The following is an 18346-nucleotide window of genomic DNA, read 5'->3' on the forward strand; positions in this document are numbered from 1 at the left end:
CTGGAAAGATGAGTAAGTCTCATGACTCATTTTTTTTTTTTTAATTCTTTACGACAAAGAAAAAACTTTTTTTTTTTTACTCCCAAAGCACAGTATTTCAACAGCAGCAGCCAACATGGGGTTTAGCAGCTTAACTTTACCCCCTAAATAAAGCTTTGTATAAACCAGTGATTTTACTACAAAAAACACTGTCCTTGAAAGAAAGGAGTGGCAGTCAGACATCAATGCAAAACTTGGAATGATTAGGTCATAAACATGGCACTTACAAAAGGTAGCTTATAGAATTTTCCACTTAAGTGGCTACTTTTCTCTCCTTTCTACCCTCAAAAAGAAAAAACAAAAACAAAAACAAACTTCCTTTTTAAAAATTCCCCTTAAAATTTATAAAATTTCAGAAAAGCCTTGTACCCAAAACAAGTGCTAAAAAAAAAAAAAAAAAAAAAAAAAAAAACCTGTGCTAACAACTCTTACAACTCAGTTATATATTTTTATAACACCTAAGATTGCAAGAGTTCTTATATTCAGTAGCTCTCTGGTTTAAGGCGACCTCCATCTCCTTCACTTACAAAACGCTTTCTGCCCCTGTAATGAAAAGAACAAAAATAAGCAAACAGATTCTTACTATATTCAATTAAATATTAAAAACTTGGCAATCTTTGGTTATACATTTAGATTTGAAAGTTTTTAAGAAAATGATCAGCATTTCTTAATTATTTTTGAAAAAGATATTTTTCCCTACTCTAGTATATTGTAGCAAACAAATGAGCAGCAAATCTGTGCAGTTTTGTTTAAAAGCTTAATTACTAAAATACATTCTTAGGGAGTTATGTTCATGTTGAAACAAAACTAAGACATCTGATTTAGAAATTTAATATTCCTACATCATTGGAATTTACATAATGAGCCACAGAGGAAACACTAACATGAATGAGAATTATGCAAGCTGGAGCTGTTATATAGGTTTATCAAAATATACATGTTTAACAATTTTTAAAAATGCTTCTCAGCTGTAGAAAAGCCATTAACTAAATGTAGAAAGATAAAATCAGAACAGTTAATTCTAGCCTATCTCCGATTCTGGGATTTTTGCCATTTCGAAACTTAAGCCCTTCCCTTAAAGTAACCACTTTAGCTACTACAGGTTGCAGCAAGAACCCCAGGGAAACAAAGCTAGTACAGAATTATCCCTTAGTATCTTACACCAGGCCAACAGGTACAAACATGTAAGATCACGTACAATTGTGCACTTTACCCAAATAAGCAAAACTACGTATGATAAAAGTCAAGTTGTTTGACATTCACTGAAAATTTAGGTATCTCCTCAAATATCTTCAAAAGTGAAGCCACAAAAGAAAGCATCACTTTGAAACAGGCTGAAAGACTTAAAAAGCAGTGCCAAAGATACTGACATCTTTTCAAACTCACTATGACTAAGTAGAAACCACCTACATTTTCATGAATATAAAGGCTTTGAGACCAGGTAAGAAATGAAGATGGGGAGTTTTATTAATGAATACCATTTGGCACATCAGTACATAAATGGTGTCATCACCAAGCCATGATGCGCATTTCCAAACATTTCTATCAAAGCCATTAAACCATCCATGTTCCACTATTTTCCTTCAGCCTTAATGGCTTCTAAACTTTGAAGAACATCAACCCTACCAGGAAATAGTTTTCAAATTTAACTTTCACGATGCAACAGAAATACTCAAAGCTTAAAAGTTTTTTCAGAAAAAACTACAAAAACTTCAAATGTGCATAAAACTAAAGCAAATTTTAACTGTTTATCTCTATTACATTATAAGCTTCATTATCATTAACAACAAAATCCTTACCAATTCAAGGGTTATAGCATAGTACAAATAATTACCTCCAAAGAACAATACTCCTAAATGTATATCCATTTGCACATACTTTCTAATAGCCTAATTCTCCATCCTATGAGGAAACAGGAAGCCACAGAGTATGGGAAAAGATCCTAGGATTTTTGAAGGCTGAAAAAGTCTGAATTCATACTTGGCCTCTACCATGTGTGAACTTAGAAAAGGCACATTATACCCTAGAAGCTTCAATTTTCTTAATCTTGTGATTAATACCTACTCTGAAATAACACTGAAAGGTACACAGAACTACTGTACAAAATTAATTTTCTTAAAATGAACTGGGGCTTCACGAGGTAGTACTGTACACATTTACTGGGGGCAAAACAAGCTTTACTCATTTTTCTCCATAAACTCAAAATAAATGGTTCTCTCTCTTTAGTCACATAAGGGAATATACTACTACAGTACTGTTCTTACAGTTGGAACAAGAAACTGTCTTAGCATAGCCTTCCTAAGTATTTTACATTGAGAAAGTACTATTTAAATAAAGTACCTTGAAGGACAAAGATCTCTGAGTTGTTTGGAAATTATTCCAGCCTGAAAACATTCTTCTACAAATCTCTCAAGCACAGAGTATGAGTGTGGGACATCCAGATTAATGTCAGGAATTTCATTGTAAATTCTCTCATAACCCTAAAACAATTGAAATTATATGTAGAATTGTCAGTCCATATAAAATACATGGCATGAAACACAATCCATCATTATAACATCAATCTATACTTAAAGTCAAATGTTTATATGATGAAACAAATCAGAATCTGAACCTTTGAAAAGCACAGAAGTATGTGTGTTACAGAATGTTTTCTTTAATACTCTCAAAATACCTGCAGGCAAATGTCAGACATCAGGCCAGTTCCTCACTTACTTCCCCACACTTACTACCTTTTTAAAAATATAACACAAGTATCATACGTTACTAACATTTAAGCAATAATATGTAAAATTTTAAATATGAAACAAGTATAATTTGTTAAAAACTGGTATTTTTCTCTAGATATAAAACAGGAAGTAGTATATCTTAGAAACTTCAACCCTGAAGTAAAATAATCACATTTTTAAAAATAGGCAAAACAAAAAAAGTGCAGTGTTTCTTTCCAAGAAATGGGTACAAGAGTGTCAAACCTCAAACATTACCATTAAGAAAACAAAACCTAAAGACAACTTAAACATCCTAAAAGAAACTTTCCTTCACAATCAATCTTTAATCAATATATATTTACAGTTTAAGCTTCAAAATTATTCAAAATGCTGTCATACTTACTCTTTTCATTTGGTCTACTGTAATGGTAGAAGATTTCCAAAGAGATTTTAATAAATCCAAAATCATCTTGAATGCACTTTCGCCAGTTGATTCTAAAACCATTACAATAGCCTAAAAATTGAATGAAAGAATAAAAAATTCATAAAGGAATTTACTCCTACAATGTATTAAATTTTTCCTCTAATACAAGAATGATTACATACCAAGTAATGATTATATAATTTTCTAAGAGTTATAGTTTTAAAACCATTTTTTAGTACTTTTCAAAAAATGTTACTAAAGAAGCATGAAGTCTCTATGTACAGTAAGGAACATTTTTTAAAAATTTTGACATGGCAAAATAATCTTACTTCATATACAAGTTCATGGTGAAAATGAGGTACTTCCAAGTCCTTAAGACAATGCTCAGCTTCAGATATGTCTCCAGACAGTAAATACTCTTTCAGCAGCATATCAATCTATTAGATTGCAAAGGTGAAATATGTCAGAATATGTTTTTAAAAACTGTGCTTGCCTAAAGGATTTTTTTTTTTTTTTTTTTTTTTTTTTTTTTTGTACTGGGATCCAACTTGAGACCTTGTGCTTGCTAGGCAGGGAGTGGAACCGCTGAGCTAAATCCCCGGCTGCCTAAAGGATTATTTACAGCAATGATGATGAACATTTTAGAGCATTCAGTAATACAAACAGCCTGCCATGTGCCACAGGTTCACTGCTACGTATTTACACTCATTCATCCCAATATATTACACAATGAAACAGCAAGTCCTAGTTGTCTGAGAACAGTCATTTGACTGGAACATTAAAAAAAAAAAAACTTTTTAGGGGGCTGGGGATTTAGCTCAATGGCATGGCACCTGCCTTATAAGCACAAGGTCCTGAGTTGGATCCCCAGTACCGAAAAAACAAAAAACTTTTCCATAATTAAGTAAATTTCAAGCTTTTAAATGACACATAATTAGAAAGCAGGTGCAGTGATTCAGTGTGTCTGAATAGTCACCAAGATCTCCCGAGCAGATTTACAATAAATATGGTCTTGAATTGTGATGAATGCTTGTGTTTCCAACTGAAAATAAGGGAATTTTTTAAAATACCACTAGAGGGCACTAACTGAAAGTCTTTTATGAATTTTTGAAGTGGCAAAAAATAATTCTTTTCTGTCAAGATATTAAAAATGCAATGGAAGTAAAAATGTAGCATTAATAGACAGGGCTAAGACTTCCACAGAGTCTCTTTTATCTACAATTATAGATTTGAAACTCATTATGTAAAAATGTTAATAATTCAGCTTCCAGTTATAGATTACAGGTCTGACTCTCCCACTTGTACAGTAACATCTATGACTCTAGAAAAAAAGTGGAAAGTTCTTCAGCTAAAAAGCTTCAGTCAGGAATGTTCTTCCCTATAAACTGCCTATACCTTTCTATTTAGTGGGGACTCAACACTGGCTGATTAAAATCTTAATGTAAGTATTCCCTACTTCCAACTTATACAATATTATCTTTATAAAAAGTAAAGTAGCCAGGGATTTATTTAGCTCAGTGGTGCCACTGCCTGCCACACAAGCAAGATCTTGAGTTCGATCCCCAGTACCAGAAAATAAATTTTAAAAATGTAAAAAAGTAAAGTAAAATTTAATGACTGGAATATATCCTAATGAATACTCCAATCATCATGATTTAAGAAAATAAATTTAAAGCACTGTATTAGCATATTCACAAATAATTACAAATTACAAAGGTGCCTTCATGCACAAACCTAATTCCTTCCATAAATCTGGTCTGAAACAGAATTGGACAAGAACGAAATCATCAAACTTCCCCATAAGGTCAACAATGAACCTAACCTAATCATTGATTTGACTGGTTCTCATCCAATTCAGTTTGCAATCAAAACCGCAGAAAGAATTAAATTTGTGAGCCAAGGTACCACTGTAATGTTAATTAAATTCTGTAAGTTAGTTATAAAAATAAAAATGTTCCCGGTCAGATGCCACGCATTTTTGAGAATAAATTACAATAGCATGTAAATATTTCTAGAAATCTGTCTAACCTTTCCTTCCTTGTAAATGAATATCCAAATAATGTCAACTTCAAACTCACACTGTACAATGGTAGTTTTATTTCAATTTTTTACCTTGTCTATTTTTGTATTGAGAGGTAATTCACATATCATAAAGCAGTCTGGCAGTTTCTCAAAATACTTACATCTTAATCTTAAAGTTTCTAACCCATATATATAGGATACTTTTCTTTGTAGGTCTCTGATTTAAATGTTTTGCCACTTTCAAGTGTACAAGATTTTCATTTCTTTGGTTAATTTCTTAGTATTTTATTTTTGAAGCTATTGTAAATCTAAGTGTAATTTTATTTTAGATTACTACAACACAGACATAGAATTGAATTCTTATATAGTTCTCATATCTTGCAAACTTGTCTGTTAGCTTTGGTTTTTTGTTATTTTGTACATTCATTTGTATTTTCTGCCTACAGATCAAATCATCTAGAAATGCAGCTAGTTTTCTTTCTTTCTAGTCTAGATACTCATTTCTTTTTCTTGCCTAACTGCCCAAACATCTTAGCTGTTTTTGTATCTCAATTTTTCTATTTTTCATTTTTTTAAAAACACAGATTGTAATTTTGACACTGCAAACGCCAACATAATGTTTTACCTGAGACTATCCAATTTCAAATTGCTCATATAAAGACATATTTTACAAAAACCTTATTTTAACAGTACATATGTAAAAAAATTTTAATACCAATGTAAGATTTCAAGGATTCCCTAGAAATTCATAGTCTTTTTGGGTTTTGGTTTTTTTTTTGGTTTGAGATAAGGTCTCACTATGTAATCCAAGGCAGTCTTAATCTTAGTATATAGTTTAGGCTGGTTTCTCAGCTCCCTACCCCAGCCTCCTAAGGGTTGAGAAGATAGGCATACACCACCTCACAGGGCAATAGCCTTATAAGTATTCATGAAAGCTCTTTTAGCTAAAAAAAAAAAAAAAGAAAAAAAAAAAGAAAAAAAAGAACTATATCTAATTATTGTGTAGCAAAATAGTATAAAGCCAAAATAAATCAATTACAGTATTCCATTTTCTGTTTGTAGCTGTAAGATGACTTGTTTCTTTCTCTCACAGGAATGTGTATAAATCAAGTTAAAAACAACCCTCAAAAGGTACCTCTTTAACAAGGTGATTGACAGACTGCTGCCCGCCTCCAGAGCCCCACACACTGTCTTTACGCCTTCTGCCTTTAGACATACTCAGCAGTACAGTGGCCTTATCCAGAGCAGCTCTGCAAAAAGAGAAAGGCAAAATTTAATTCTGATACCTAGACATGCCTGAATTTGCTAAATTTGGATAAAACTGACAATCACATATGTACTGAAAACTTCCATAAATATCAAAGCAATATAAAATTCAAAACTCCTCTTAAAAAACTATTTTTCAAACTAAAAAGTAGGGAGCAAAAAAAGTTGATTCTCATTAATAGTCCCATGCTCTGTTACTTCCATTGCTTGGTCAAGAAAAATCCAAAGATTTGGGGACAAGTGCCTATATTTGAAGATTTTCTAATTCTTTTATGTTAAAAGTTTAAAATGTAGATTTAAATGTTTGGGGCAGATTTTGAAACATTTATTGAAGATGCTAGGAAATAAATTTGTATGTTTCATTTCATAAAAAGAAAAAAAAAAGAAAAGAAAAATCCAAAGATATTACAAAATAATTACACCAAAACAACATTCACATGTAACTAATTTTTACCTAGATCCATGCCTTTCCAGGGAGACCTGAAGCAGCCCTGGGAAATTAAGTCAATATAGAGCCTAGGACATGGCGAAGTCCAAATTTAAGTATGTATGAAAAGGGCAACCCACTTTCCAGTTCCCCCTTCTGTCTCTCTTAGACAGAAGCTTTCTTTCCCTCAATAAATTTTTTCTATTCTTAAACTCCGTTGCTCCTAGAGTTCATTCCTCGATTTTAGAGAACATGAACTCACGTTTCAGCTATCTAGCAGGTTTGGGAATTACATCTCTTCCCCCTATATCAGTTAACACTGGTTTGCTTTGCTCAAAGGATTATTTCTGAGGCCTGTGATGAGGCAATACAAGACAGCAAAAAACATGAAAGACCTAATAATTTTTTTTAACTTTAGATATTCTCACATCCTAAAGATCTGTACTACTCCTGTGAATAGCTTAAGAAATAAATACAAACTCACTCATGTTTAGAGAAGGTGTTAGAGCAAAGCAAATCCATCTACCCTAAATGCTCCTAAAGTGTAAATTGCTGAAAGAAATTGGATCTAGGATCCCAGGAGTTTTGAGGTTGTCGTTCATCTATAATTCAAGTAAAGATAACAGAATTGAGGCAAGACAGATAAGATGACTGGATTAAGCATCAGTTCTTTTAAATGCTATTTTAAAGACAAAGAACCCCATTAAAGTGACTTTAATGAGTACTGAAGGAATTACCAGTAAAATTCCTTAAATAAAAATTTAATTTTTAAAAAAATCTATGAAGAAAAATCATACAAGTCCCAAATATAACACTGAGCTTAAAATGAATTATAGCAAAGAATAAGCATCAAAGACATGATTTCCTAAGAAAAAAACTTACTGAAGATAAAACAAAATTGTAAATGAGACTTCTATGTTATCCATCTTTATAAAACAATCAATAATTTCAGAACATTAGAACGTGAAGTGACCTAAAGGACATTCTATAGCCAGTCTTTTCTTTTTATAAATATGAAATTGAGGCCCAGAGAAGGGTTGCTTCACATGATGGTCACTAATACGTTAGCTAAAACCCAGAACACTTCTATCCTCTTCCAGTTGTTTCATGTCAATAATCTCTCAATCTTAACAGTGGAGAATATAGACAAGTGACAGGTGTTCACAATATATATGACATTTTAATAGCATCCTACAGAATTCCACCCTACTGTGAAATTCTAAGTAGAAAAATTACTTACCTAGCCTGTATACAATCTACAGTTCCTTTGTAACTATCAATATAGGTATTACATAAAATTCCATCTCCAACAGCTCTAGCAATAAATTGGCCAACCAACTATAATAAGAAAGAAAGAGAACTTTATAAAAAAAATCTAAAACAAACCTTTACTAGGATACAATTCTAAACACATAAATGATGACTAGCTGAACTACACAGTCTCTACCACAAAGATATGTTGGAGTATTCAAAACACCTACTTGGCACCTGTGAATTATGCTTGGCATGTGCTCCCATATCTTGAACTTGTGAAGTTAATTACGTGGGGGGCATATGTGTTTTGCTCACTACCCAAAACCTTCCACACTGCCTAAGACTTAATATATGATCAAAATTAAATGAATGGCTGAACATCAAGAGAAACCTCTTTTCTAAAAAAAAAGAAAACAATACCCACACTAAGTTTTCAAAAAAAAAGAAAAAAAAACTAGTTAAAATAATTTATCTTATGGAGAAAAGGTGTGTAGAAATATTTATTTGCAAACATGTTCATAACATGTTATAAAAATTGAAAACAATATCCAACAATAAATTTAGGTTAAATAGTACCTACATGGGATAGTACATGTACAGAAATATATTTTCCACATTTTATGGAGTGAAAAAATCAATTTTACAAAATAGCATATGTCATATGACTCCATTTTTAATTAAAAGTATAAGCCATAAGGATATATAACCAAAAACAGAATGGAAAACTTAATGTCAAAATCTTAACAGTGGTTATTTTTGTTAGCCTATTTTCCTTTTTGGCTTTTTGCAAAAGCATTGGTTTAAAGAGGAAAAAAGGTCCACTTTTGAGTCATAACTCAATACCTGAGACAGACTACCATCGGTCACAGAAAAGCAGAACAGAAACAGCTCTGGGAATAACCTACCAATTTCTAAAGTAATATGTTTTAAACTTTGATAATTAAACTACAACTTCACATTTTCAAAGTTACAAAAAGGAACAGTACTTAATGACTTTTATAGTAAACATTAGTGAAGCAAGTCATAACCTGAATTTTTAGAATACCATACTAGCTAATGAAGTTTACATAGAGACTATACAGCAAAAAATATTAAATATATACACTTAGAAACCTAAAAACTATATGCAATATGTGAGGAAGATATTAAATTGAATTTACAGTCTTATAAGGACTGTTTAAACAAGCAAAATAGCTAGGACAAATACACTAAAATGTTAGGGAGTATTATAAGGACTGTTTAAACAAGCAAAATAGCTAGGACAAATACACTAAAATGTTAGGGAGCTGCTTTTGTACGGTCTTTCTTTCCTGTCTGTCTGCTAAATAAAATGCACTAGGAATTTACATATAAATTCATATAGTGGTACAGTTTTAAGTGGAAAGGGGAGGGGTAATGATCCAAAAGAAGGTAATACAGACCTGTGGTGCTCTAGGGGTATCCAATGCTAATTCCGGGAGGTCTTTCAACAGCTTGTCAAATGATTTCTCCACATCATTTGTGCTCATTACTGTCCCACAGAGGTCAGAAAGAAGTTTAGATGTCATTTCTCTGTGACTAGCCTTTCCTTCCAATGCTAAGGACACTGCCAGCACTGGTACTCCACTCTTCATTTCACCAAGATTTAAATCTTTTAACATTTCCTATTCAAAAGAGTAAGTTTTTTTATCTTAAGGAGTATGTCGCTTCCTATAGTTCAATACAATTTTATTTTTGGAAAATCAAGCTTTTACCTATGTACCTCTCCCTCTTTAGAAATAATCAGTTGAGCAGTCATACTTAGTGGAATAGGATAAATAATGCTGATTTGTCAAACTTTACCTGAACACTAAATTCAAGAATGTGAATTACACTCAGAACACTTACTGAACTATATAATATTACTAAGTTTGGTCCTAGTTAACTAACCCTCTGCTTGAAAATCTATTATTTCTAAGAATATTTGATGAGCATTTGTGGAAAAATTCATTGTACATTATAAGCTGTTTATACGTTTTACTGTTTGAATACGCTGCTGTTCATATACTCCACTGTCCCTGTCTTGAAACAAACATTTGTAATTTCATGCTAAGTTTAAAATGAGATCTTACAGCAAAAACATTAAAAATAGCACAGATACTGCTTAAGTGAAGGATGATGTATATCTACAAATGGAGTATTATGCAGCCACAAAAAGGATACAGTTCTTTATGTTCTGATATATTTCCAAGATATATTGTTAGTTTTTAAAAGGTATAGAACAGTATACATAAAATGAAACAATTTGTGCTAAAAAAAATGAGATCTTAAACCTTTCTAAGTTGGAGTCATGATATAAATACTGGGATAAAGTCAAATATTCCTATTAAAAATATAGCAGCAGCTAATGCTACTTTATATTACCTCATTTAATTACAATGTAATTATCACTCCTAACATACTCAAAGCATAGACAAATTAGGAAATGGCTGAGGACACCCAAGAATAGCCCACACCACTGGAAGTGGAATACAGGCAGCCAATAGAACCCAGTTACTGAAGAATGCCTCCCTTTTCTGTCTCACCAAGTTGCTCCTCCTGCCTCAGCCTCCCAGAGTGCTGGGATTATGGGAGTATGCCACCACATGCAGGTTTTTTAAGAGTCTTTAAATCATGGTTCACTAACCACCTAAACAGGTGTCCTTGTTGGTGATCTCTTCCCACACCATTTCATCTTCTTCAACTGTACTAAAGACTCATTCCTTTTGTTTTAATACCGGGGATGGAACTCAGGACCTTACGCTTGCGAGGCAGGCAGCAGAACTACTGAGCTAAATCCCCAGCCCACACTCACTGCTTTTAAACATGATACTCCACTGTCCTAGAAAACCACCTTCAGCCGTCTTTTCTAGCAAACTCCTAACCAGCCTTCAGATGGCCCAAATCACCTCCTGTACAGCTCTCGATTTTATGCTTCTACAACCCTCTGCTCATAGAACTACTCAGTCAATCATAGTATATACAAATGGTAAAGTCAAATACCTAGATTTCAACAGTCCCTGCCTTCACAGGACTTTTAAAATTAATCTTGTCCTCTATAACCAAACATTATATTTAATAATCTATTTACACTTCATTGAGCATTAAAAGGGTAGGAATCATCTATCTCCTCCATGTGGCATTTACTAAACAAGTATTTATTTTGTATTGAATTCTACAAATCCAAAGATACCAAACCTCATGGTAACAGAAACATGAAAAAAGTCCAATCTGAATTTAAAGAATCTAATTCTAAGTCTTTTAAGAAGTTACAAATGTATTTTAATACAGTAATCCTAATGAAGCTAATAAATTTATTTTACTTCTAGATTTACTTTATGAACAATTTATAATAAACACATTAAATGTTTCCAAAATATGCTTCAAAAATATTCTCCTGTTGCTGTATGCATTCCTTTTCAAATCTTTGCAATGGTGTGTTTTATTTTTTGGACTGAATACAAAGATAAATTTTAACCTACTGCCAAACACTAAAGTAAATGTCAAAAAATACAAGTATGCCAGGAAATTTCAACTGACACCCCCAAAGAGGCTTCAGAGAGTCCATTAATGCCCTGAAATTGCTAAAAATTATTTTTTATAAATTATAAGAATAGATGTTACACTAAAATTATAAAGCATATTATGCCATTTTTCAGTGTAGCAAATGTCACATATGTCTTATCATATCACAAATATATAAAACTTGATTAAACAAAATGAAAGTTTATCCTATTTCTTAGATATTATTCATGAAAATTTACTCAGTGATAGATCACTGAGGTAAGTTCTGATTCTAATAGCATTTTTTCTCTTATAGCATATAAATTACACTTGTAACTTTAAACCTACCGCAACTTCATTAGTATCTCCATGCTCAAAATATTCCTGTATAATCGGTGTCAACGTCTTCTCAAATGCCCTTTCATCCAAAGGCAAAACTACAGTTTCATAAACACAATTCTCCTGAGAAGGGAAGAAGAAAAGTTATAAATTAAAAAGTAAACTATTCAGATAAATTATATTCCAACTGGTTTAGTAATCTCCATTTAGGGCAAGATAAAGATATGGCACCTGCTTTAATCACTTATATTATATACAGCTATAGTCTGGGTCACTGCTCTTTTATAAAATCTGGAATTTGATAAACCAATATGCAGATTGGAACCATCAACCACAGCAAATATATGACTTGTTCTCAATCCCCATTATCTTATGTTAATTTTCTTTCCTCTCTCAAAACTAATCTTTCAGTGCTCCAAAATCTATGTGATAAGATTCCTATTATAGAAAGTATTTTCATTAAAACTTCATGTTTTGTCAGGCACAGTGGCCCACCTGTACTTCCAGCACTTCAGGAAACTAAGAAGGGGAAGAGAGTTTAAGGCCAGCTGGGTGACAAGGCCTCATCTCAAACAAACAAACAAAATTCCTTCACTGTTTAAAAGATGAAATAGTACCTCATAAATATATACTAATACTATGAGTCAATTTTTAAAAAGTGGGATCCAAAATCTTCCTAACATTATAATAAAAAATAAAAACATAAAGATCATAGCGGCCGAAAATCTCTAAGAAAAAGCACTGTTCAAGTGAAATTTCAAAAAGATTACTATCCATACCAAACCATCCCTCTCTCGGCTACACAAAGCTCTGAAATACTGTAATTTATGACTGGTTTCTAACAACACATGCTTTATAAGACTCTAGATATTCAGCCAATTCCACAGCATTTGAATCCCACTGGTTTTAAATATATATTTTTTCATATTCTCTTAGAAATATTACCATGTCCAACTATTAGTTAAAATAGGTAGGTACAGATATATACACAAACAGTACACTATAAAAACAACCTAACAAATGCCCTGATGCTTTCCCAATTAAAACTCTCAAGACTGTTTCCTATCTTATGCAAAGTTAGTTTTTAAAAAGTAAATATCTTGTATTTGTTTGAAAATGATGAAGAACATGGTTGGGGAGGACTGGTAAATGAATACAGGATAAAGTAAGACTATGAGTTAACAGTTATCGTCACTGGTGAAAATGGAAGATAAGTACAAACAGGTTTGTTATACTATTCACTTTCAGAGTGTTTCCATTAAAAATATAATATATTAACAAATCATTATAAAAATCTATTGAAAATGTACATTTTCAGTATTTTCCATAGAAAAAAATGCACATCCCCAAAACAAAATTTATCAGTTACAGCAGTATTGAAAAGGAGCCCAGAGCTGGGGATTTGGCTCAGTGGTTCCTCCACCTGCCTTGCAAGCACAGGGCCCAAGTTCAATCCCCAGTACGAAAAATAAAAAAAAGAAGTCTAACATCTATAAATCTTTTACAGTATTCAAAACATTCTTCTCTATTATCATTACTACAGAAACTAAACAACAGAATTTACTGAAAACTGATAAAAAATTCTAATGAATTTGTTGAGATGCTCTTAAAATTACACATAAATTACTATCAATTAACTGGGTGGGCTTCCTCATGTCAAATTAACCTAACAATCTGTAAGCACTAAGTACACATGACACAGATAAAGATGTTGTATCTATCCAGGTGTACATATGTGCTTATCTACATACATGCTCCTTGAAAGCTACAGAGTAAAAGTATATAGATATTATTGGGCAAATTTATGCATTAACTACAAACATTAAGTCAAAAAGTTTATAAACATCTTAAATATAAAAGAAAGTAAATCACTGATACCTGATCGTCGTCATAGTTAGGATCTTTTACATCCACCTCCTCCACATCATAAACCTGCCCAGGTGTACCCCAGACGCCTTTGCCTCCTGCACCACCTAACAAAGTTTAGAAGTGAACAAGGGAAGTTCAGAGTTCACAAATTTTAATTGAAATCTGAAATACTTATAAATGTACAAATGTTAAATAAGAGCTAGCTTTAAAAAAATAAAACTTTAATTTCTGTTAGCTTTTTCCAATTGAAAATTGTACCTGAGAGATTTACACTTTTCCAGTATGGGGGATCAAACTAGGGACCTTGCGCTTGTGAAACAGGCTTGAGTCACTGAGCTAAATCCCTAGCCCTAAAAGTCCTTTTTATTTAGATCACTTTTTCAATAATGATTAGACTTTTTTATAATCTATTTCCATAAACACCAAATTGAAACACCATATGGAGTCAAAAACAAACAAAACAAGAAAAATAGCCATATCAAAGACCTTGAGAGAAATTAAACTGCAGCTAAACTCTAAATTATACATTTCTTGAGCCAAAGCAAAAAGAAACATGTTGGCCAGTAAAACGTGACACAAAAAACTCAAGGGAAAAACTAACAAACACTGTAATCACCATCAAATGTTTTAAAGTAAAATACTCAAAACATCAAAGTACACATTAAACTGTATTTTGCAATTAACAATGTTACAAATAAATGCTATTTAACCATTAAAAGCCCTAATAACTATCTCTCTACTTCTACATACAAACCAACCAGTATGAGTTTAACAATTCCAACTTTCCAAGTTTCTTTACTACATAAAATTGCTGAAATATTTTTAAAGGATCAATATATTATTTTTAACGAACTCTTACAATGTCACCAATTTGTCTATGTGAAGTTTTACTTTGTACAACACACAATGTAATCCTTGCCATTAAAGCAAATGAGAATCTTCTAATGAGGTTTCATTTTGATCAAACAATGATTATTCAAACTATTCTACAAAGATAATAACTTCTGACCAACTGCAGTAATTTATCTATTTTGTTAAGACTCTTTCTCCCTTCTCTTATAAAAATACTGTTCTTGGGTCAGGGATTTAGCTCAGTGGTTCTGCCACCTGCCTCACAAGCTCAAGGTCCCAAAGTTGGATCCCCAGTACCAAAAACACAGAACAAAACAAAAAAATGTTCTTCCAGTCATTTTTTTTTCTTTAGTTCTAGCTTCATTAATGGAAGATGCTGAATTCAATTTTCCTATGTTTCATTCTTTTCTCCTTATTCCAAGCATTTTCTTCATTACCAAAAAAGCGAGTCACTTAAATTATCAGGATCGTAACTGAGCTATAAATTGAAACTCCATTATTCAGAAGCTAGTCAAATCGCCAAATTATATAAAAACTCCCACTAAAGAGAAGCTGACAGACCCCTCATTCAACAAATTTTAAGTCTCTACCATATGCTAGTCACTACTGCAAGTGCTGGGGATAAAGTAGTGAACACCTATCCACTCCAGTATCCAAAATAAACAGAACTAAAGAGAACTCAGAACCAGATAAACAAAAATGTGAAATTTTGTCCAGATACTACCAAATTTATATTCACTACTTTTAACAGTGGACATAACTAGGTTCATTAGATAACAGATATGATGAAGTTTTGGCTATCTCTTTCAAAGACAGTATGTGCACAACTCATAAGTGAGAGACATTAGTATGTACTTTATTTTGTGAAAATAAGAGTAGAAGCTCCATTATGAAAACTAGGTCTTGAGCTGGGGATGTGGCTCAGCAGTAAAGCACTGGCCTAGCATGTATAAGGCCCTAGGTTTGATCCTCAGCACCACAAGAAAAGAAAGAAGAAAACTAACTCTACACTCAAGGAAAAACCTAAACTGGGATGAGCTTCAAATTGCTAATATTTTTAAGATATTTTGAAACTAACTTTAATCATCCTATTAAAAACCACAAACCCTTCTGTTTAAATTTCTTTCATTCCTAGGACAAGGAAATCACAGAACAAGAACTAGACAATTTTTGCCCGTTTGTTTCTTTGCACACAGTATATACCAACCTTTCTTTGGTAGTCCCCTTCCTTTGCCAGATCTAGACCGCCTATCTAGCAACCGTCCCTTCGGACTGGTTGGCACAGTTACTCCACCTCGAAGGGCTTCACTTCCATTATCACTGACTGAATCGCCTCTGCCAGAGTCTCGGGATGAGTTTTTCCGCAGTCGTCTTTTTGCCTTGGCATTAATTCTAGCTTCATTAATGGAGGATGCTGAAATCCAATTTCCATTTATTTCATTCCTTATTTCCTCAGTCCCAGTGTTTTCTTCATCACCAGAAAAGAGAGAGTCACTTAAATTATCAGGATCTTAAAGACAAAAATGAAGGAAATAAACTATTTTAAGTATTCTCTATTGCTGTATATGTACAAGGTGTAGTCATTAAATGTGATTAAGGTGAATCTCATGAAATTACCATCTCTGTAGGTTAATAATAGTTACATATTGTCAATGTCATATGGTTCAATCCAATAAGTGACAGCTAAATAGGATTACTTTTCCCATTACCCAGGGAAATGAGGCAGTCTTACTGAACAAGGTTTCCTGAAAAAAATAAGATGTCTCACATATTTAGATCATACAATCTATGTTAATATCAATACCAAACATAGACTTATGTGAGTAAAGTTAAGCAACTGGAGACATTAAGACAAAGAATCTCAAAAAAAGAAAATAAACTAGTATTTACAGAAGAATTTCTACTATATTTTATCAGGGGTTGTCCTGAATACTTTGCTATTTATTCATAGGTTCCACAGTTAATTATTATAATATTTATGCAAATAAGTAAAGTAAGGCTCGGAGTGTTCAAATGACCTGCCACACATCCGATAATGAATATAGTGATCATTTTAGGGTTAGGGGTTATTACTAATCCAAAAGAGCCTGAAAGGCCAATAGGCAATCATGTGTGATTGGGAAGCGAATCTACTTATGCTTTCCTGCAAGACTTGCTTTCAAAACTATCATCTAAAAGTCCTAATTCATCTCCCCAAGCTTGATTCATATTAGTGTCTATCCTCTGAAAATCTTCTAGCCTACACAAGATGATACATTATCTCCTGAAAGAAAACATATTTGGAGCTCCTTCTCATTCCCCTGCTTAGAAAGTCATTCTCACTTATCAAGATCCTTTTAAGATATTCCTCAAATCTTATTCAATCTGTGGAAACTTTCATAACAACCTTAACCACAGCAACACTAATCCTCACATACTGTTCATTTAACACAACACAGAAGTCAGTTTATTATCTCTTTTATAAGCTGTCCTGCTTTTCCAACTAGTATGAGCCTCAAAGGAGGAAACATAAGGAACCATAACGAGACTCTGCTTCTCTGTGTTATCAGTGCTTAGTACAGTAACTATCATACTGTTAAGTAGTTGGCTTTGCTCTGAAAATGCATTTAAGTCAGAAAGGCTAAAGAATTAGTTACCACTAGGTGGTCAGAGTTTTGTTTGTTATCACTAACACAAGTCAGAGAAATTTTCACTTAAATCATTGAAATATGCCTAGTTATAATGTGTCAGTCCACGTCTATGAGCTTTAACATGTTTTAAGATATTTTGTAACTAAAAACTTTAATAATCCTATAGAAAGCATACATATGTTAAAACCATTACAATTCTTGACAAAAGTATAAGTTAGGAACAAATATTGTAGTAATCAAAAAATGAAAACATTAAGTAGAGTTTATTAGTCTCATAAGTTGTCCCCTTCCTGTAGCCTTTACACTATTTCCAAAAGGGCCCAGAGATTTAGCTCAGTGTACTGCATCTGCCTTGCAAGCGCAAAGTCCTGAGTTCAATCCCCAGTACAAAAAAAAGTTACCCAACTATCTCCAAACTGAACAGACGATTGTCTAAAAACAGGCCACCACTGAAAATCCTTATGAAGATTTTCCTATTATCTCAAAAGAAAGCATAAACTTTTCACCTTATAAATTAAGGAAGGTCATTCATGATCTTGCCCCTCCTCCCCGCACCATAATCACTAATGACCATTTCCACATTCAAATGGCCAAAGCTTAGATTTGATATCATAGGTAGAAGGTGAGGTGAGGAGATTAGTTTGGCAGAGGAACATAGCATATATCAGGAAAAAAAATCAGAAAATATAAAGGGAGAGACCAGGTAAGAAACTGTTATAATGACTTAGTCACAAACCAGAAAAAAAGCAAGGGTAGTCACTAGAGTTAATAATAATGTGATACTCTTAAAAATAAAGAGATTTTAAGCATAATAGATTAGGGGTTAAATAGGAGTAAAGCAAGCTGGGAGTGGTGGCGTACACCTGTAATCCCAGCACTCAGGAGGCTGAGGCTGAGGCAGGAGGATCACTGTGAGTTTGAGACCAGCCTAGGCTACATAGTGAGTTCCAAGGCAGTCTCAACTACGTAGTGAGACCCTGGCTCAAAAAAAAAAAAAAAAAAAAAAAAAAAAAAA

General features: G+C 32.8%; 1 protein-coding gene across 1 annotated transcript in view; it reads right to left on the bottom strand.

Moving 5' to 3' along the window:
* Positions 1 to 434: 434 nt before the first annotated feature.
* Positions 435 to 18346, bottom strand: part of Pdcd4 (programmed cell death 4) — a 20713-nt gene continuing 2801 nt past the window's right edge. The window contains exons 2-11 of the mRNA XM_010634634.2: positions 15909 to 16211; positions 13859 to 13953; positions 11990 to 12103; positions 9562 to 9783; positions 8127 to 8224; positions 6329 to 6443; positions 3501 to 3608; positions 3151 to 3261; positions 2380 to 2519; positions 435 to 582 (exon numbers count right to left, since the gene is read on the bottom strand). Of these exons, the coding sequence (XP_010632936.1) occupies positions 522 to 582; positions 2380 to 2519; positions 3151 to 3261; positions 3501 to 3608; positions 6329 to 6443; positions 8127 to 8224; positions 9562 to 9783; positions 11990 to 12103; positions 13859 to 13953; positions 15909 to 16211 (1367 nt within the window). The 3' untranslated portion in view covers positions 435 to 521. The remainder of the gene's footprint in view (positions 583 to 2379; positions 2520 to 3150; positions 3262 to 3500; positions 3609 to 6328; positions 6444 to 8126; positions 8225 to 9561; positions 9784 to 11989; positions 12104 to 13858; positions 13954 to 15908; positions 16212 to 18346) is intronic.

This window comes from Fukomys damarensis, unplaced genomic scaffold, assembly GCF_012274545.1.
Source record: "Fukomys damarensis isolate Sample0158 unplaced genomic scaffold, DMR_v1.0_HiC HiC_scaffold_8, whole genome shotgun sequence".
NCBI lineage: Eukaryota > Metazoa > Chordata > Mammalia > Rodentia > Bathyergidae > Fukomys > Fukomys damarensis.